This window comes from Dermacentor silvarum, chromosome 1 (assembly GCF_013339745.2).
Source record: "Dermacentor silvarum isolate Dsil-2018 chromosome 1, BIME_Dsil_1.4, whole genome shotgun sequence".
Lineage (NCBI taxonomy): Eukaryota > Metazoa > Arthropoda > Arachnida > Ixodida > Ixodidae > Dermacentor > Dermacentor silvarum.
The window spans coordinates 187,473,388-187,494,104 of NC_051154.1; the positions used below are offsets into that span (position 1 = coordinate 187,473,388).

Sequence of the window (20,717 nt, forward strand, 5' to 3'; positions counted from 1 at the left end):
CCCAGCACGTTCATCATCCACACTGTCTCTTCCCCCTGAAAACCGCTTATGCCGTTCAAACGAACGTGCACGAGACAAAGTTTCATCTCCATCAGCCTCGGTTAGCATTTTAAATGTTTCCGTGGCTGATTTCTTAAGTTTCCCAAGAAACTTGATGATTCGCTGTTCGGTTTTTACATCAGACATTTTTCCGGCAGAATGCAGTTGCACGTGTTCACTCAATGACGCAGCACTCCCAACTAGCGTTATCGGTTCAGTCAAAATTGGCCGCATGAATAGAGGAGGTGTGTGGGATGACGTCAGCAAAACAATTGTCGCCAACACCTATCATTTTTCAAGCTACACACTTAGTCTCGTTTCTTTTGTGTCACACCTCGTATTTTGCCATGCAGAAAAACGAGCGAACTGACGCCCCCTATAGAATACGTATGTAGTACTTCTCGTATTTATCATTTCGTGGGGCGTACACGCTTCTGAGTTTCTTTAGTGCATGGGACACCACTTTTTGTTCCGCATGACTCCGCTCTTCGATCGGGGTCTTGCGCGCACGCGCTTCACCCTCTCACAGCCTGTCGTCGAGCTCGCAGCCGAGCGTCAAATGGGTGAAACCACACGGAAGTGTCAACAAGCGATCGCCTGGACGTAATTGTTCGACCCAGACAATATGATGGTTGCTTCATATAGGCTGCCATGTTCAGCCGGAGGTTGGCGCGCTTGTTATACCAGAAGCGTATACTTGTGACGACTGATTAGAAAACAGCTTTTCAAGTCCGGCCGCCGCGTTCAGCGGTATGTCGCTCCCTTTTCTCACAATTCAGTCATAAGCCTATGTCTTTCTTTGAAGACCAAAAGTGGCGCGCTTTATGGAAGTTTGGTGCGGCGCGTATACCGTCGCGTGCTGGAAGATGGCTTGGTAAGCCGAGCAACTGCCGCTCACCTTACCGAGCGGCAGCTTCCCGCTATATAGTGTGCACGAGATTGAAAGCCGGGCCTGGCGTTCATGTGCGCATCAGATCTGCGTAGTAACGTATATACTAATGCCATCAGTGATGGTGCAGACTGTGACGCTCGTCATTATCGACACGGATCAGGTCTGGCACATTTGGAATTTTAATATTATTATTTGTTTAAAGCGAAACTTCCTTCATTCGGTTTACTGCGCTGGTTTCCGCACAAAAGAACAGCAAAAAACGACAAGAACGACATTTCGTTCAATTTTATTAGCTACAGACCATCTATAGCAGTGGTAACGCTACTCGCGCGTATGAATTACTAATAGACAAAATTAAAACAGCCTTCAGCGTAAGTTTTCCTTACATCAAAAAGACCCGACCCCGTAAGGCAAGAAAGCCGTGGCTTACTTCGGAATGCTTGAAGACTATCATCGATAAAAATACACTGTTTCAAAGGCTCCTTAGGTCAAAAAGCGCCTCCGATTTACAAGCGTTTAAGAAACATAGGAATAAAACAAATAACCTTTTGCGCAGACAAAAAGAACGATACTTTTATAACTTGTTTAATCACGAAGTATCTGGAAAACCGGAACTTGTCTGGAAAAGGCGGAATTCTTTCTTAGAAGGTTATTCTAAAGAAAACACTGGCCCCACTGAGATCAAATTAGATAACGATACATTCACTGGCCGTAAGCTAGCTGACCTTTTTAACAATTTTTTTGCCTCTGTCGCAAGCAGTGCATGTGCATAATACTTCATGCATGGGATATATGCCTTCGAGAACACGTGAATCTGCGTATTTGTTTCCAGTCTCCCAGCCAGAAGTTGTAGCAGTGTTCTTATCCCTCTAAAATAGCTACTGCGCCGACCCTGATGATCTACAAATTCGACCAGTCAAGTACGTGCTTGACATCATTGCCCCAGCCCTAACACATGCAATCAATCTAATCTTTTCTTCTGGCGATTTCCCGAGACAGCTACAAGTTGCTAAAGTTACCGTTATTTTCAAGGGCAGTGACAAAAATAGTGTATCAAACTACAGGCCTATTTCCATACCACCCATTTTTCCAAAGCTATTGAAAAGTTCATACACATAAGAATGAATAGTTTTTTGAGTCTCCATAGTATCATAACGCCGTTTCAATTCGGCTTTAGTAAAAAACCTTCCACGGAATCCGCGTTACTTCTTAAAAAAAAAAAAAAAATCATATTAGGGGGTTTTGAGCGTCAACTTTACATAGTTGGAATATTTATCGACTATTGAAAAGCCTTTGATCGGATTAATCATACCACACTTTTAAAAATGCTACAGCATTACGGATTCCGTGGGGCATTTTTCACACTTATGCAAAGCTACTTGAGTGATCGCCAGCAGCAGCTACAACTTAATAACTATAAATCAAGCTTTCGATCCCTAAACAGCGGAGTACCGCAGGGAAGCATCCTAGGGCCTCTACTTTTTAATGTATATATTAATGACGTAGTAAGAATAGATGAAAATACCCAATTTATAGTTTATGCTGACGATACTAGTTTTTTTTTAGGATCAGATTTATTGGAAATTCAAACCAGAGCAAACAACGTACTCGCGAAACTCCATACCTGGAGTTTGAACAACTCGCTAACTATAAATATGTCAAAAACAAAAGCGGTTTTATTTAGAGCTAAAAGCAGGAAAGTCAACTTTGATTTAGCGCTTTTTCTTGGTCCATCAAAAATAGAGGTGGTTCCTGCTGTGAAATGTCTTTAATGAAAACATGTCCTGGGATTTGCAGTCTGATTCTGTTTGTTCCGGTCTTTCTCGCACGGTTGGTATATTATCGCGCACACGTTTTTTTTTTTTGCCTGAGAAAGTAAAACTGTTATTGCATAATTCACTTTTCCTTTCAAAACTGGGCTATTGCTACCTTGTCTGGGGAATCACCACAATTTCCAACATTCTGAGGCTTTCTAGATTACAGAAAAGGGCTGTCCGTTTGATTGTCAATGCTCCCTATAACGCACACACAAGGCCCATCTGTAAAAACCTAAACGTAATACCTGTTGACGACTTGTACGATTTTTTACTAATGACACGCTACAAACAAGGCATTAAAACAATCTGTGCTTGAAAGAACTTGCTAATTTGACTGAAAGAGTGCATGTTTATGACACGCGCGGAATCACTTTTTGGTTTACGCCACGGACCCGTACTAATTATGGCCGACAAATGATCGCATATACATTGCCTACTCTTTTAAACAACCAGCATTGTTTTCTGTAATGCTGCTGTCAAGTTTTGATTCTCTACTGGAAAGTTTCTCCAAGTTTTGATAAATTTTGATGTCATGCAGAAAAGTAAATATTTGGTTTTTATAGTTAATTTCAACACTGTTAGTTTTATTTTTCAGATGTATAGTTTTGGCATTGTAAGCTTGTCGCATAGGAAAATTTTCTGTTGCCCCTGTCAAAGTGCAATTATCGGGTACAGACCCCGTCAAGCCTTTTCTGGCTTTTAGTATGTGCCCCCAGCATTTTGTACATGCTATAATGTACCATAATGCCGAAATAAAATGAAAATGAAAGAACGAACAACTGAGCATTGTTTGTCCTCGTTCTTTTTTTTTTTTTTTTGTCTTTTGTGCGGAAACCTGAGCAGTAAAATCGAATGATGTCATATACCAACGAGCCCCAGTTGATTGAAGCCTTATTGAAGCTTCTTTGAATTTGTCGGGTCACTTTGCTTTCGCTTGAGGCGCGACCTGTTCCAAAGGTTTGTTGTACAAGTGCCACGAGGGGCGTTCGTTGCCATGTGGAAGGTTTTTCTTGTCGGCCGCGTGGCCTCGAACTGCCACACGGCACCGATGCGCTCTGGTTACGTGCGCGTCCGGTGTGAGTACAAGAGCCGGGGGCAGCCTCTCTTGTCTCCAGGCGACTCCGTCTTTTTCTCGCGCTTCGTCCACGACGCAGTTCCATTCCAGCTGTAGCAGCTTCTGCCAGCTACATATAACCCGATCACCAGGGCTGGCGCACTTCTGCGCCGAGCGGCGGTTCGCACACTCGCTTCTCAATGTATAGGAACGCTTTCCGTGACCGCTCTTGAAGTTTGGACATCGTCCACCTGTTACGCGATGCGGTGCCACCATGGAGGAACGCGAATGATTCACTTCATCTTTCCGATCGAGATTCGTGCGGTGGGCGCGAGTTCGTTTTCGTATATTTTCTGTCAACGTTGTGTTCGCGGAAGGCGCGAGTCGAACATACGTAAACAGCAGAAAGAAAGTACACCTTATACACAGTGGGTGACGCATGCAGCTGCGTAAGTTCGTGGTAGACAAGCACTTGTTGGCGGCGTACACGATTGATTATCAGCTGCTGACGGCGGATGCTCTAAACTCCTTCCGAACGAAAAAAAAAAAAAGAAGTAAAAAAAAATTGAGCACGACATTCGCGGATTAAAATTCTGCCTCGCGTGCGACCTTTTATTACCTCGTAACATGCAACAGTGCTTGCCTCTTGGGGGCTTCAAGCAGCTGCGTACACACTGAGGCGTTCCGCCATTGACTTCGAGGCCGTGTGTTCGGTTTGTTGGGTCGCCGCTGTAGAATTTCTGTAGGAGCGAGCGCAGAGATGACAGTGACGGACTTTAAAGGGGCCGTGGTGTGGTGAACCGATTTTTTATTGGAATTTTACATCCCATGCATTGAAACGTATACACCAACTCTTTTACATGATCCGGAAGTTTCGGTGCTCTGCGGTCTTGAGTTCATCCAAAATTGGGGACTTCATTTATGAGCTTGAAGCTCCTCCCACCGGCAGCGGTACTGCTGGTGGGAGTTGATACTGCTATCGACGGGAATAATACACAGTGCAAAAGCAGCATAATGTGTACCACGCAGAGTTGTATAGTAGAAGGAGAAAGGAGCATCGCAGGTGATTCGAAAAAAAAAAAAAAAAAAGCGCACCGACATTACGAAAAGGGCCGCATTCGCTACTTCTTACTCCCTTATACGGATTCATCCAAATGCTATATACTTCTCGATAGAGCGGCCGCCAATCCATGAAAACGCATTTGCGCACGCCTCTTGATCGAGTGGCCGCGGTGCCTTAGACGACGCATATACTGTTAAAGAGGCAAAAGGTACACGAAACAGTACGTGCGAACACACGCACAGACGCACACGTGCCTACGGAACGCGAGAGGCAGCAAGACCGGTGGCGGTTTTTTCCAATTTTCTCAGTCAATTTGCGACTATCGTGGCGCCGTGTATCGCCGCAGCGCGTCTTTTCTCTGTTTCTGTGTTCAAGAAATAAGTGACACAAAATTTTCAGTTGCGATGATGGCGGCTGTTCATTTTCCGCCTATTGCGCTCTCGCGTATATTTGCTTATTTTCTCGTTTATTATTCACGCTTATAAATCGTTCTGCGCCGGGGCGTTATCGCGTCTCAATTGATTTACCGCTGCCCTGCCATTTCGCTCGCCGAGTAGGCTCTCCCGCGCCTCGATATGGCTTCCCGGGGAGAGCCGGGACGTGTTCATTTCGACATCATCGCACCCACTCCTCGACTCGTGAACGCGGGTGAGAACGTTGGTCTTTCGCCCCAGTCGGCACTGTACGCGCTCTGTACGTACTTACACTCCGCGCGTGCACCGACTTCGCTTTCTCGCCTTCGCTGTGCGGACCACGTACTATACGTTGTCGGGGGGTGGCTCTCTGGGCGGGATTCGCTTTATCGCATTCGAGCCGCGTGCGTGACGGGCGGGCCGTTTAGTCGCGGGATAATGACGCAAGCGCGTGCACCTTCGCGGAGCGAGAGTGCCGGCCGGTAATGGTATGGGCAGCCATAAGGGGGTGTATGAGTATACTCGCCGGCGACGCGAGAGCTTGTGTATATATTCGGAAGCCGTGTCGGTGTTCATTAGCGTATCTCCCTATCTGTTTTAAATGACGTCCGAGCCACTCAACGTTCCCGATGATCAACGTTGCGAGCACCTGAGGCGCCCGCATTTCTTCGCGGACTCCTTCAGAAGAAGAGAAAAGACTGAAAAAAAAAAAAAAAAAAAAAAAACCCAGGGAAGTTAACTTTGCTTCCTGTGAAGTGCTTGGCTCTGCGATTTTTTATTTTTATTTTTGCTTTCTTTTCTGTTTCCGCTGTGCCCTAATGAAGTCAAATTCCGTGATCACCGGAAAAGAAAAAAAAAAAGCGAGTAAAAAGATGGTGCACCTTTAAAAGGAAGCTGCACATGATACCACACGGTTAGTATAGATGCGCACGCGTATAGAACGGTTGAGAAAATTCACTGAAACTGACACAAACGAGGAAACGCTTATCATGTATAGTGTAACACCAATCATACGTATACAGTGTGTCTCTTTGGGAAGTGACCACTATGTTTTAGAGATAGGCATCCAATTGCGTAAACTCTAGAGAGCTCGAACAGTCAACGTTGATCAGATTGGCATTGTTGACCTGCCTAAAGCCCGCAAGGGACTGGTGGATTGCGAGGGTGCTATCGATGACCCTAGAGACTGGGATAAGCTAATCTATAGCAGTTCACAAACATATCAAGACAATATAAAGCACTGACGAGCATCCTCATGTCGGCAACCATCTTTTGGCTCTTTAAACGAAACGACGACGCCTTGTCCAGCGCTCGCAGAAGAAGAGACGGAGTCAAGAATTACAGTGCAGAATATACCAAGTTATCCTGGAAAGCCAACCATATGCAGATAATTTAGCATCACAACGTTGGACCGAAATTTGTGATGATATGAATGGACAGCTACACGTTGCAAGGGTGTTCCATCTTAATGTTTCGACCACTGATGAAATAAGAAAAACCAAAACATACCTGTTCAGCTTTCCCCAACTCCCTCGCCTCTTCCTTCTAGTTTTATCAAAGTGCGAGAACCATTTTCTTCTCCTTTCATTTATTTTTTTCTTCTTTCGGATATTTTCTTCCATTCCTTGCCGATATAATAAATGCTTTTTTCTTCGTGGGGCTGGCGATGCCGTCTGAGATTGCGCCGGTGGCAGGCTTCGCGTCTTGAGTGCTTCGGAAACTGAGAAGGGCCGCGGTAAGGTGAGGGAGGGGGACGAGGAGGAGGATCGAAAGTATAACGGCCTCAGCCTGCATAATGCCTCCGTCTGAAAAGTTCTGCTCAGTGCCCAGTAAAGTGCTCAGTAAAGGCAGGCTGTGGTATCGAACGTCCACGGACCTCGCCTCGTTTTATTAGCTGCTCGGTCGCCTTGGCATTTTCCTGTAATCTTGGTCCCTTGACCCTCTCGTCTCTCCGTACCGAACCACTAGAGCCAGCATGGTTTCGAATCTCGCGTTCCATTAGTCTCATGCGAAAGATCAACGTCACGTATACGTATAGTATGACGCTGCTCCTTCGCCGCGCATCGCTCATGGTGCAGGCTGCACGGAATTAGTGAAGCGGTGCGAATCCCTCTCGCGAATACAAACGCGCACTTTCAGAAAAGAAAGCCATTCGTCTCGCGAAAGCTCATTTCTCACGCCTGCGAGACAGTGGTAAAAATATAAAGGAAAGCAGCGATTCTGCTCTCTGTCCTCGCTGTGTGTGTGTGTGCTTGTGAGCAGCGCCAGGACAGGACACGTGCATTGCGTGTGCTATACTCCCGGCTTCTCTTCCGTTTTTCCTCCTCTCACCCATGCCTGATCTACTGCTCTGCTTATTTTTTTTAATTATTTTTATGAATTTTTTCTTTAATTTTTTTTATTTTTTATTTTTTTTTTTTTTACTACGTGCGCTTTCAGAATCGTGCCTCATCCGTCTGACTGCCGCGTTCCTTGTGTTTGCATAACCTTACCGAAGCATGATTGTCGAGCGGGAATTCTGAGGGTAGCATGTGGCTGCGGGAATTGTACGACCAGGTCTATTTTATTTTTATTTTATTATAGTTCTCCGCATGTACGCGTACCCTTGATTCACAATTTTACGGATATGAACTTCCATCGCTTTCTGTATAATCATTTTTGGTATATATTTACACTTTCTGTGCATTTCTCGGCTTCAGGTGCCCAGCTACGCGTCAATTTTGAGGGGTGAAAATGGTTCCCCTAGCGTAAACTCTCACAACGCTGCCATTATAGCACTTTCGCGTTCGTTCTGTGCGTCAGTTTTGCTGGTATTTCTTTTTCCTGGGAGTTCGTTTCACTTGCGGAGACGCGAAGCAACGCGCGCGGTCGGGTGGTTTCTGTGTCGGCACAGGGTACACGGAGGAACTATTTTTCTACGTCGCATACTCCTCGCGCTGATTAATAACCGCGCACTGGACGCCAGCTTTTCCTTGTTGTATGAGAACAGCTGAAATAAGAGCGTCTGCGTATGCACATACACAAGCGCCACACTATATAGTGGCCGATAAAGGAAGATGTGTTTGTTAATGCAAATAAAGGCGGCAAGTTTCGTTTTACTTTCGGAGCTAAACGACAGAAACAGTTGCTATCGCTTGTAAGGGGACATCTACTTTCTTCGTATAATAACTTACCTTCTTCGTCGTCACATTTGCCGCGCAGCTAGTGTGGGTCTTTGCCGAGTGCTCTGGCTGGCAGTGTAGCTTTCGCGAAAGCCTTTTCTGACCTATAATCGATAATACTGATTACACTTCATGCGATACATACATGCGGTCGCGAAAAGATCGACGACCATCTTCTGTGCCACAGTCTCCGACTTAACGTATGTACAAGAACGATCGGTGTCTGTCTCTATTTAATAACGAAATGACTGGCGACTGGCACTGTGGACGTACTCAACCACTTGCAGGAGGCTTTGTACCGGCGGAGTGTTCATATTGTTCAGAAGATGGTGTCCATTATGGGATGTAGAATTGCGATGACGTGGTGATCGCCGCAGTGGGTGTTTCGTCGGATTGCATCCGCAAGAAGCAGCGCCCATCGTGGCGACTGCGGAGCGGGTTGAGCGTTTGTAATCTCAGGCGACGCATCGATATCGGGTGGTTGCAATGGGAGCGCAGTTGTGTCGAAATTTCCTCTTTATGGTTCTTTGAAATGTCATTGCTCGACTTTAAGGTAGGCATTTCTATTTTAGGAAGTGGTGGACCAGATGCTGCAACCTCAACTTTTTACAGATACCTTTGATGCCAGTGGCGACGACTGTTTTTTTTTTTTTTTTTTTGTTTTTTTTGTATAACAGGCCTCGCCATTTGCCAAAGGATTCCGAACTACTTCCGCAACTGCGGCCAGCCCTTCCAGGAGATATCAAAGTGACAGTTCGTGCACCTCAAAACAGTCGAGCAGCAGGTGTCTTTGTGGTGTGACTTAAAGCGCCACAAGTATACACTAGTGTGTTGGCCCAAACACCCTTGACAAGAACAATCTTCGGACGTTTAAAGCACTACTGAGGCTGGGGACGTAGGTACACACGTACGGAAAAGATGGCGAGAACGACCAACTTTGACGTGAGGTCCAAGGCAGTGTTCTTCGATAACCAGTTTCACGCAGCTCGTCTTTCCAAGTCGGGAGACTTGCGTGATCAGAGTGACTTATATATAGTTGGTTTTATGAGTATGGGCAAGTCAGCATTAGGTATGGAACTATCAACATGGTGTATCGCAACCGCGCATCGCATGCAGGGCCCTCTGTTGGGATCATGGATCGCGCATTGACCCTCTCCGGTTCAGTGATTTTCCGCAGGCTTTGCAGTGCTAATTTGCTGTAAATTTACTGCCGGGACATTCTTATAATAGTTATGTTGACGTCCTTAGTTTCATTACGTGCGATTCCTTCCTGTGCCAGTAAGATTACTTGCCTCTTGGGGCGCTTTAAGTTGCAGGAAAAGTCCTACAACTTTCTCCATTCGGTGGAGCTCTCTGTCGTTGCTGCATGAGCACATATCCTGGATTTGCTTGCGTGTTTCCTTGTAGATGCTCCTGCGGTGGACGACTGTAGGCCTGGAGGATCCGTGGATGTCACCAATCCAACGCCGCAAGGCAGGATGTGGCATCTCCCATATTTTGCAGGAAAATCACGCAAAAACACAGGCGGGTACGGCAGCGTTTTATAGAAAAGAGGCACTTCGCGCGTCGAAAGTGAACATTTTCAGATGGCGAGCAGGAGTACTTGGGACTGTTTCAGGAGAGAGATATAAGCTATATAGGAAAGGCAGGGAGGTTAACCAGACTCGCGTCCGGTTTGCTACCGTGCTCTGGAGGAAGGGGATAAAGGCACGAAAAGAGAGAAATAAGGGGAGAGAAGGAGCACCATAGTTGTGCGCACACGTGAAGCTGCACACTGAGTATATATAAACGGTCGCAGAGACCTGTCGACTTGAGGCAGTGCGTCGCTCTCGCAGAAAGCAACGAGACTAGTCCAAGAGCTTTCCTGCCAGTGTTGCTGGTGCCGCGCAGACCATCTCTAGCTTCCTCCAGAGCGCTTTTAGAGCAGGTTGAAGTGGTCGCCGTTCGCCCACTGGAAAACGGTATAAGGCTGGAGGGCCAGCCTCGGTTTACTTGCTGGCCATGGCTTGTGTGCATTCCATTCTTTTTGCCTGCCAAATAAACAGACGCAGTAGGAGAAATCCTCGAATGGACGACGTCTCAGTGGTTGCGCAGCGAGGGACACAATCCGGGTTGTGCGCGCGCGCATGTATCTTCCCCATCCTTGTCCACGCCCCGCGGGGTTGCCTCAAGGCGGGCTGCTGTGGCCGTTGCGCTACTGCTAGCGGGGTCCGCACTGCAAGACGAGAAGAAGCCTTTCTTCGCGGCGCACTTATCCGGGATTGGGACAGCTCGGCCGGCGTCGCTTTCCCCGAGCCCGAGCCGCGCGCCTGATCGAGCGCGTCCGATTAAGATGGGAGACCCGGCGATCGTTGCGTCTTCGTGGTGGTGCGCTCGCTTCTTTTGTTCTCATTTTGTGCGTTTCGGACGGCTCCCTCTCCGTGGAGCCCACTTCGATTCTAGTTTCGTTGTCGCTCTGCAGGTTAGTTCTTCGACGGCCACTTGTTTATAGCATCCCCAGGGGATCTTTTCTCTTCGCGGCGCACGTGCCGCTAGGGGGCCGGTGGCGCCTTCCATTCGGTGGCTTGCGCAACGAATTCCTATAGCTCTTCCGCGCGGCTGTGCCCGCATTCGAATTTCGTTCACCGGAGCTGCAACCGAAATTGACTGCATACGTACCTCCCGAGAGGAGTTGCCTATAAGTATACCAGGGGTAACACGTAGAATATATATCGTCCTACATGCATGCATATAGGGATCGAAGATGTTGCCTGCAGGCAACGCACTTTCCTTGGCGCTGTATACCATAGCGCTCATTTGTGCCAAACAAGTGAGAAATTAAAAAATTTTTTTAACTCTACAATTTCCTACTATTCCATGGAGGCTGATCGCCGGGGGTAATGTAATGTACTATAAATGATATCGTAAACGTGGCAGGTTTTTGGTCGTACACATTCGAAGGGACGTGTTTCTTGTGTTCAGATGCGTTTGCGTGGCCATGTGGCCGAATGCACAAAGTTTTTCCTTTGTTCGATCTGACCCGCCGTTGTAGCTCAGGGGCGGTTTGCGCTGCTCAGCTCGAGGTCGCGGACTCGATCCCGACAGCGGCGGCCGCGTTGCGATGGGGGCGAAATGCAAAAACGCTCATGTGCCGTGCATTGGGTTCACGTTAAAGAACCCCGGGTGGTCGAAATTAATCCGGAGGCCACTACACGACGTGCCTCATAATCATATCATGGTTTTGGCACGTAAAACCCCATAATTTAATTTTAATTTATTTGTATAAGTTGTTTGCTATTTGTCGTCCGCCTTCGCGAATAGTATGTCGAGCATCAAGATTGGCTGGCACCTTTTCTGACGATCAGTTCTAGTGCATGTCAAGAACGTTAATATTTGATCGAATACGGGCCCTTATGGGATATAAGTTATATTGCAGTTACTTTTTTTTAATTAATCTTGTGCAGCATGATTTATCGGCTTTCGTGTTTTCTTCCGGCGGCCGGCAGCGGCTGCAGAACGGAATGATAAACGAACTGTCATTTTTTTAGCAATGACAGGTCCAAGGTCATTTGTCGTTTTTCTTTTTGATACCTAAATTTTACTCGCAGCCATTTTTCAGCAAAATGCAGTGAGCGTTGTTTTCTTTTTAACTTGAAAAATTAAGTGACCTTGTGTAGACGCCGCCTGCCGTAGTTTGCAGTAGTTTGCCGCGTAATAAATGTGGGGCGATTCTGTATTACAACGCTAACCTGTAATGAATACCCGTGACGCGCGAACGTAAAACAGTAAAGTGGTGGTGCCGATGCACGTAGAATTTTCAGCCGTAGCAGCCTGTAAGGCAGCAGAGACGGATAAAATTTTGCTTCTTTTCGTGTTCTATTTTTTATGTAGTGCGCTATCGCGTCTGCTGTGCAAGCGTTGGGCGTATTCCATTTCGTGGCAACGTATGTATGATATGTAACGGTTTCTCGTCGGAGCTCGCAACGTGCCTTAATAAACGTGGAATATGCAGAGTGAATTTTTTCCACGCAGTAATTTGCTCATTTCCGTGCAGATGAGCAATTTAACTTCCGAGCGCTCCGGTTCTCATCGGACGGTGCAACCTAACGGCCGAGCAAGAAATCTCTTTGTTCACTACGAGACGGCCTGAGGAGCGGAGGCATCTGTATAGGCTCACGCGTTGTGCTCTGAAAGACGCGGAACAGCTAGCGCACAATCGGAGAGACGGTCTCTCGTATCTACACGAACTGCGGTTGCTAAACCACTGGATAAATGACGTCCGCTTTTTTGCACACGTTATACTCGCAGGTCGCATTGCACGCGCTGTGTACGAAGGTTTTTCACTTTGCTTCTGATATGAAGAAATAGTTTGGTTGGACATTGTATTGGGCGTACGGGCGGTATAGCGTATGGCCCAAGCGCAGTTCGTAAAGGAATGGCATGCTCGCCGGAACCGGCCTTAATTGGCGGTGTGCCTGCAGCCCTTTGATGCAATAGCCGCGCGCATGCAGGCTTGTCGGTTGATCCACGTGTTCCGCGCAGAAGCTCCGCCGCGTGGCATGCCGTCTTCGGGACGCGGCTGCAGCGCGTGGCGGCCGCGTTTCCGGGCGCGCGTGCAGTGAACCCCCGGCGGGGTTACGCCGCGGGTCACCGCAGCAGCCGTAATGGTCTCCGCCGCTGCGCACCTTTTTCCCGGAACCGGGGAAAGCATATAGTCAGCCTGCCCGCAGATTACCAGCATTATAGCGAGGCCCCGCAATGCTTCCTCGTGGCGCTCGCGGATCCAGGGACAGTCGCCCGTGCTCATTCACGCGCCGGTGGTTGAGGATTCGGATTCACTGCTGCTGCGGCGGCGGCGAGCCAGGCTGGTAGGAAAGCGGCGCTTTTTCGGGACGCTTTACGTGTTGACAGAGCATTTTGTGCATTGTCGCGCTGCAGCTGCGGACAGGACGCTACGGTAAAGCGCGGCTTTGCGAGGATTCGCATCGAATGGCGGTGCAGAGGCGAGTGTCCTTTCGTGTGAGCGTGTATACTTTTTTTCCTGGCTGCATGAGGAGTACTGCATTGCAAACAAGGGCGAGAAGGTATAGTAACCGTCAGCTATATCCGCTTGCGCGCGCGCTCGCCTTAAATAGGACCGTGCATGCGACGGTATCGTTGCAAGCCGTTTCGAACAGATAGTGATGTGCTCAATAAGTTATAGCCACGTTAGGGCTGGAAGTCCGGAAATAAGTTCTTGTACGTCGAACGGGGCACATTATACTATACTGTTCGCGAAAAAGGGGGAAGAAATGATTTTTTTTTTTACAACCACTTAAAGTGCGTGAAAATCAGATACGTAATGGCTAAGCTTTGCTTTCTATATGACTTACGATGGAAGCTTGATTGCTAGGGTTTAACGCCCAAAAGCAACACCGGTGCTATGAGAAGCGCCGTAATGGAGGGTTGTAGATTTATTTTGACCGCCGACGGGCGATGGTGGAGCGGGGGAAACGTGTACATGAAGTGCGGTACACGGGTGTTTTTGTATTGCATGCGCCCCCATCAAAATGTGACCACCACGGTCAGGTATCGAACTTGCGAACTCGGCAACAGAACACCAAATCCAATACGGCGGGTGCGAAATAGGAGCATTTTAGGACAACTGGGGTGCGCATTAAGCGCGCTACCGGCCAGCTGTTATTGATGCGAAAGCGTCAAATGGCCCATTGAACGAAAAAAAGAGAAAATGTCACAGTTTCGCCCTAAGGGCGAAGCAATGAATGCGATAGTAACACAGCAATGTCATACGAAGTAAGGGGAGCGGCTTTGGTAGCAATATGAATTGTAGTAAACATGAGCTGATTAAGTAAGCAGGTGTGCTGCGACGTAAGTAGACGGACATAAGAGAGACTCGATGACCACGAGAAGGCGCGTGTGAAACGGTGGTGTTGATGAGAAGCGCTTCCCGTGGGCAGCGCGTGCGAAGGGACACACCTGTATAGCGCTGCACTGCCGATCCGGGCAGTGCAGCGCTACAGCAGCGTTGAAAATGTGGCCCGGCTATTACTAACTGAATGAACAAGCGTGGTGTGAGCGCGCACAAACAAACATGAATAGATCACACTGAATGACTGCAGACAACGACTGTCAAAACGCTGGCTGCAAGCGCATACGCCGCAGCGGGCGAAGGTACGTGTGGTCTATCGCTTCAACGGAAACTGAGCGGCGAATGCACGGCGCATAAAGGTCAGAGCCGTGTGGAGATAAGAGACGGTGCGGGCGAGCGACGAGCGCGGTTGTTGGCAGAGTAGAAGTGCGCCCCCCCCCCCCCCCGCTCCCTCCGGCGCTCGCTTCCCGCTTCCTTGCTTGCGCTTGGGAGATTCAGTGCGTTCGCTCTCCGTGATAGCGCGCGTCCCCGAACGCTTCTGCTCGGGCATACGGCGCGCGGCGAAGATCTTATCTATAGGGAACCTCACGGCGACGACGACGGCGACGGCAGAAATCCGGTTGAAGTGTCCATATAATTGCTGTCGCAATAAAGGCCGGCGTCTGTATTCTGCAGCAGCGAAACAGCACCTGATCGAAGTCCCATTTGGCTGCGACGCCACGTCACGAGTGCCTCGACGGACTTCCTATTGGCTGCAACGCCATGTCACGAGCGTGCCTCGACGGAGTAGAGCTGGCGAAAGGGAGCACTTGCTGTAGCGATAGCGCGCCAGGTGCTGCGTGCGGTGAGATAGCGGAAAACAGCAAACGCAGGCATTTAGCGTTGCGTGCTGCAAACTGCGCATGCGCAGAACGTATACGTAGCCAGAACTCTTACGTACGTACGCTATTTCCGGAATATAGCGTTCAACGCTAACGCACGCAAGGGATTCCGTACGTAGGACAAGATGGCGGCGCCTGTTGAAGCGAGAGCCGTCCACTTCGGATCTATCGAGTCGTCGGCCTGTACTGTTCGGCTCATTCGTTCCCCACTAATGCTCGTGTTTGCTTTAGATTTGTGGGATGAAGCTTCGACAGCGGCGTACAAATGACAAATGGGCGTTGTTTTCGATATACGTTCTCGATTAGCGGCGGAGTATATATAGGCTTAACGAGAGGGTTTGCTCGTGTTTGCTGTATCCGCCTCGAGATGGCGCTCAAGTGTATTTGCGTTATCGTTAGCGTTTTGCTCCGTTCCGCTATTCTACAAGAGATTTAGATTAGGGGGACGCAAGTGTTGGGGCCCCCTAGCTCTTGGGGCCGCGGTACTGCGAATGTGCAGAGGGACAGCGCATCTGCAGACGGGTCTGCACATGCGCGGTACCGCGGCCCCCAGAGCTAGGGGGCCCCAACGCTTGCGTCCCCCTAATCTAAAACTCTTGTACCGCGCAGTGCAGCCTTTCTTTGCGTTAGCGTTGCGTCGCACGCTAACGCTAACGTAAGCGTTTTCCGCTATACTAAATCTCCCTATTTGTCGCTACGCCACGTCACCCTCAATCTCGCTCTCGGATGCCGGCGCGCGGTCCATATCTCTCTCTCACCCCCACTGGGCTTTAAATCCCCTCTATTTTCACTGGGCTTCACTGCTGTGCGCGCCTGCCTGCCTTGGTGACCGCTGCTGCTTCCTCGGTCGCGCAGGGCGTCGGTGGCATGCGGCGTTGGCACCGCAGGCTGCTGCTTGCTGGCTCGGGCAGCACGTACCGATATGGTACATTACCCGCTGCGCAAAACTCGAACGACTGCTCAGCGGCGTTGAATTGGACATTAATGCTTTCGCATTCACAACTCGCAAGAAGTGCTTAGGTGTACTCGGATGTTTTCTTGCGTATTATACTGTGGAGAATAATTATGACATCTATTTGGAAAGCATGCCATTAAGCGTTTAAGTTGACGTCAGACAAGTGTCTATAGTTTAGGATCTTCAGATATAATCGGCTACGCTGTTCGTAATGCATGCTAATTAATGGTTTGCCTAATTCTAAGACAAAAAATACTTGACACCTTAACAAGACGCCACGCAGCAGCACAGTCTCTTCACATGTGCATGACGCTAATGTTCTCTATCTCTTTATTTGTTCTCCCACTCTCTTCTATTGCTTTTCTTATGTTTCGCATTATGCTTGGACTAGGGAGCCTAGATATCATCCTCTTGTTTATTAAAAGCTAGAAGCATGCTCATCATCCTCTTCTCATAAATGCCGTAACCGTGCTCTGCGCCTTCGGTATACACAGTTTTGGGATTCAGACAGACTCACGTGTGCTTCGGGGCTTTCTTCCGCTCGCGTGCACGTGCGCACTGCGGAAGGGGACACCTTTGCGTGCCGCGGCAGCCTTTGCAACCGCTCGCGCGTCGGCCGTCGCTGTCCCAGATAAAGCAGGAGCCCGTGCTGCCTGCAGGTTATGGCCATCATTACTGTGGTCGCGGCACGCGCAGGGTGTACACCTAACGAGTGGCCTGCCGTATAGCGCGACACTGCTTCTGGCTACATCAAAAGGGAGCGTGCTGCTGCCGCAAGGCCATTTATAGCCCCTTGCTGGCTAGGGCTTCTGTTTACTTCTGCGCTTTCATCTTTTTTATTTTGCCCTTAAGTGATCTGCGACGGTGTGAGCGTGCGAACTAGGCGGTAATTTGCGTAACAAGGAGCTATAGGGCCGCCAATACGCTTGCTTACTCCCTATAGCGACGCCGCAAGCTGGCGACGGCGAGTCGGTTTCTCGGCGCCCGCGCTGCTGCGTGGCCGACAACGAGGGGGCCGCCGAGGAAGTTTGATTGTCTGCGCCGATTGCGGGGGGGGGGGGGGGGGGGAATCGAGGGAAGATGGCTCAGTCTTGTACATTAAGTGAGATGATTTATTGTCTATGTACGTAGGGGGGGAGTGAAGGATGCGGGGTTAAGAAGGCGGCGCGGAGGTTGCGAGTGCGCGGCCGCCAGAAATAAAAGGAAGTGTTTCATTCAGCCTCGCCGATAACTTCGCCACTTCACGTCCCCCCACATCCTTAGGAGTTTTGCTTAGAACCCAGCCCGGAGTGGCCCTGATGAAGCGCCAGGCCAGCAGCACGGGACGCTGTCACTGTCGGTTGCTGCGAGCGCTGAAGCCATCCGCACTCGCAACAATGTCCGACGATCGCGAGTCTTCTTCTGAAGCTTCTGAAGAGCGAAGAAGATTTACTGAAGTAAAAATAGCAGCTCCTTGTTGTAGTATATTTGTAGGAGCGCGGATTGTTCACTTCATCACGTATTAAAGAATGGATCGAGAGAGGCAAATGGAACAGTCAAAAAATTGGTTCAGCAAGACCCGCAGTGCGTGCTGTGCACTGGGCCATCGGTTCTTAAAGAGCTTCGTGTTTGTACAGTCGTCGTTGCACGTTGCGAACCATATATTTGCACGATTTGTGAGGTTGTACACTGTTATGATCATGTCTGGCTTTTCGATTTCTCGAGAAAGTTTCTTAATGGCTAAGACTTCACCAATATGTGCTCGTTGCGCACAGCCCGCACACAGGCGAAAATGAAGGGAAGGGGCAGGTGTTTCGCCTCTGGAGGAGTAATTTATCTACACTAGTCGATACACTGAACGCGCCCGCCATGATGGAGCCGCGTAACTTGGCACAATTACCGTATTTTTTTTTTTTTTGAATCTGTGACCGGATGTAAACGCCTTCGTTGTTTTCGAACATCGGCTTGGATGAGTTGCTAGAAGGAATGTTGTAATAGCGAGAAGTAATTTGCATAGCCGACCGTACTATTTTTGCTTCAAATCAAAGCACCTTCCCCCACTTGTTCATCGTGGGTTGGGTTTTCAGGAATGAAGGAAGGGGTGCGGGGAGGAAAAGGTGAGGTGGGTGTCGACCGCAAAAAGTAGGGGTGCCTCTTAGGGTGTCATAGACAATTGTGGTTAGTTATCGTACTCGACAAAACCGAAGCTTTCACCTCTCCATGGGTGCAGGGAGAGCTTCGACGAAAAAGAGTGACATGGCCTCATATTACACTTCCTTCTCACGAATGCTACTTTAATTATTGGCAGCGACATGCATCAGAATATCATATTCAGAAGCTGCTCATTAGTGACACCGTATACATTCTAAGAAGAAAAGGAGGTATTGAAGTTACTCCTTTATGGGAGGAACTGATTTGCCACAACCATTCCTCCCTTTAGGGGGTAAGTGACAGGGGATGAACTGTTACTCCCCATGCGGAGGACTAACAGTTGGTCTTTTCCGATGCTCTTCAAGGGAGTAACGGTTATTCTTTCCGATGCTCCTCGAAGATGGAAATTATTAAATTAGCCATTTATACGCTGATAAAAAAATAACTGGGCTGAAAAAAAAAAGTGCCGGCAAGTAGTATTCGAACACACGTCCTCTCGCTCACAAGTCGGGTATCCTAACCACTCTACCATGGCGGCTCGGTTGACAAGTCAGGTTACCGAGACGAGGTTAACCACCTTAACGCAGGTGCGGCAGTACAGAAGAGACTTGGTATTTGGTGTATGCTATACCGGGAGAGTCTAACGTTGCGCATACTTACAAATATAAGCGAATACATAAAGAAAGCTGCCCGATTATTCTTACGCTGATTTAAACTGAAACATTACGTGATCTTCGTGCAGCGAGCGCAAGCGGGGCACGCAAGACGACAGAGAAGGACAACTTCTCTATCGCTGAGCGTGCCCCTTTTGAGCTACACATCGCTTCAGTTAAGATTATAATCTCCTTGGAACGAAAGGAACTCCTTAGGTACTGTTGTCCAAGAAAATCTGGCAATCCATTTATGACTTGCGCGCTTAATGTGTATCGTTCACTTATGGTGTGCACGCACACGAAGTGCACGGCTCTTCAGATCCCACCTTTTAAATTACAGGCAATTCTCTCACCAAGATGCAAAGTGCTGCTTTACATCTAGTTCAGTAGACAGTACACGAACGTCCATTTATTCATGATATATAGACAATACCGCGTTCGCCGCATCACTCCACGAGACGGACGAAAACAGCAGAGTGCATGGGGAGTAACTGTTGCAGTTCGTCCTCGCCGTTGCTCTCTTTCGGACCAGGGATCGTACACTTACCCTCCAAAATTTGCACACGCCACCCACACTCCTGCAGTTACTCCCTTGCGGGGCGAAAGTGTCCTTTTTTGGACTAACTGTGCAGTTACTCCCGTTTTCCCCGGAATACGAGTGTAGTCGGCGGGCGCCCTTTCAAGCTGTATGTGTTTGCCCCCAGTCAAGCTGTTGTACCGTTGTGTCATTTCTGAGGGAATAAAAAAAAAAAAAAATGTTGCGCTTCATCGGTTTGACTCACGAAACCAAGGCTGCTCTGAAAGTAAAACGCAGATGCGCGATCGTTCTTCCAGTCAAGCAGCGGCGTCCAGTTCAGTCTAGCAGGGACGTCCCACTGTTGGGCGAATACTATCCTCTGCAGTTGTCGCTTTCGCGTTCCACTGAGAAAAATAAGCGCTTAATTTGTATTCTGTTTTGGTTTTGCTATTCCTTCTCGGACATGGTATCGCCTCTGGTGCCACAGGAAGCATAATGTTTGCTCTTATTCTCTTCTCTCTCTCTCTCTCTCTCTCTCTCTCACACCGAGGAGATAACTTCTCAATGGTGAAGTGGGAGGCTCAACACGAGAACAATAGGTTTTTATCCTCCTTCCTCTCCTTCTCTCTCTTACACTTCTGGCGTCCGCCGCCAGAGGCCGGGACAATCGGTTGCGCGAATGGAGAGGGCTAGAGGCCACGTGACCTCGAACTGGGTCGTGTTGCGTTTCGATTATTTTTTCTTCTTCTTTTTCTCTCCCTTCCGCTCCGTTGGCGGTGGCGGCGCCGACAAACTCTCGGCAACGGGAAAAACTTCGCGGGCCGCTGGACGGGCCACATCGCTGAGCGAACCGCACCTTTCGTATCGTCGGCCGGCGACGCTTGCGTTCGTGGCGCGGCGCGTTCCGTCTTGGTAGCTTGCATGTACGCCGCTATGCGGCGGAGCGCGTTTGATCAGCGGCGCTAGAGAACTTCAGCGGCCCCACGGCGGCGTCTGCTGCACAGAGCACCCGTGACCGGCCTAGCGTCTAGTTCCGCACCATGTGAACGCTGTATGTTCTTCGCGCTGTTTGTGACTGTAGAAAAGGGCTTCAGCGCAACTTTGCACTCGTGACTTGCGTGTATGCGATTCTTGGATACGTACTCCGGGCTGACAGCGACGGAACCGAGCGGCCAACGATCGGCGCTGAAAGGTGGGGATAACCTAGCCTCTGCCGCGCCGCCCGTCAGGAAACGTGTTTGGTTCTCGACCGCGCTGTCAGCCATGGGTCTCAGCGACAGCGATGGAAGGTGAG

At 49.0% G+C, this 20,717-nt stretch overlaps 1 protein-coding gene across 4 annotated transcripts in view; it reads left to right on the forward strand.

Annotated features, from left to right (window-relative positions):
• LOC119436531 (ecotropic viral integration site 5 ortholog-like) overlaps positions 1-20,717 on the forward strand; it is a 241,596-nt gene that overhangs the window by 94,140 nt on the left and 126,739 nt on the right. Inside the window, exon 1 of one of the 4 annotated variants that reach the window (XR_005189069.2) lies at positions 20,031-20,712. The exons of 2 other annotated variants lie outside the window; for them this stretch is intronic. Coding sequence is in view for 1 of the 2 variants with exons in the window: in XM_037703398.2 (XP_037559326.1) it covers positions 20,546-20,712 (167 nt within the window). In the remaining variant the exon portion in view is untranslated. Of the gene's footprint in view, positions 1-20,030; positions 20,713-20,717 lie in introns of those variants that run through there. One more of the 4 variants, XM_037703398.2, reaches the window with a different exon arrangement.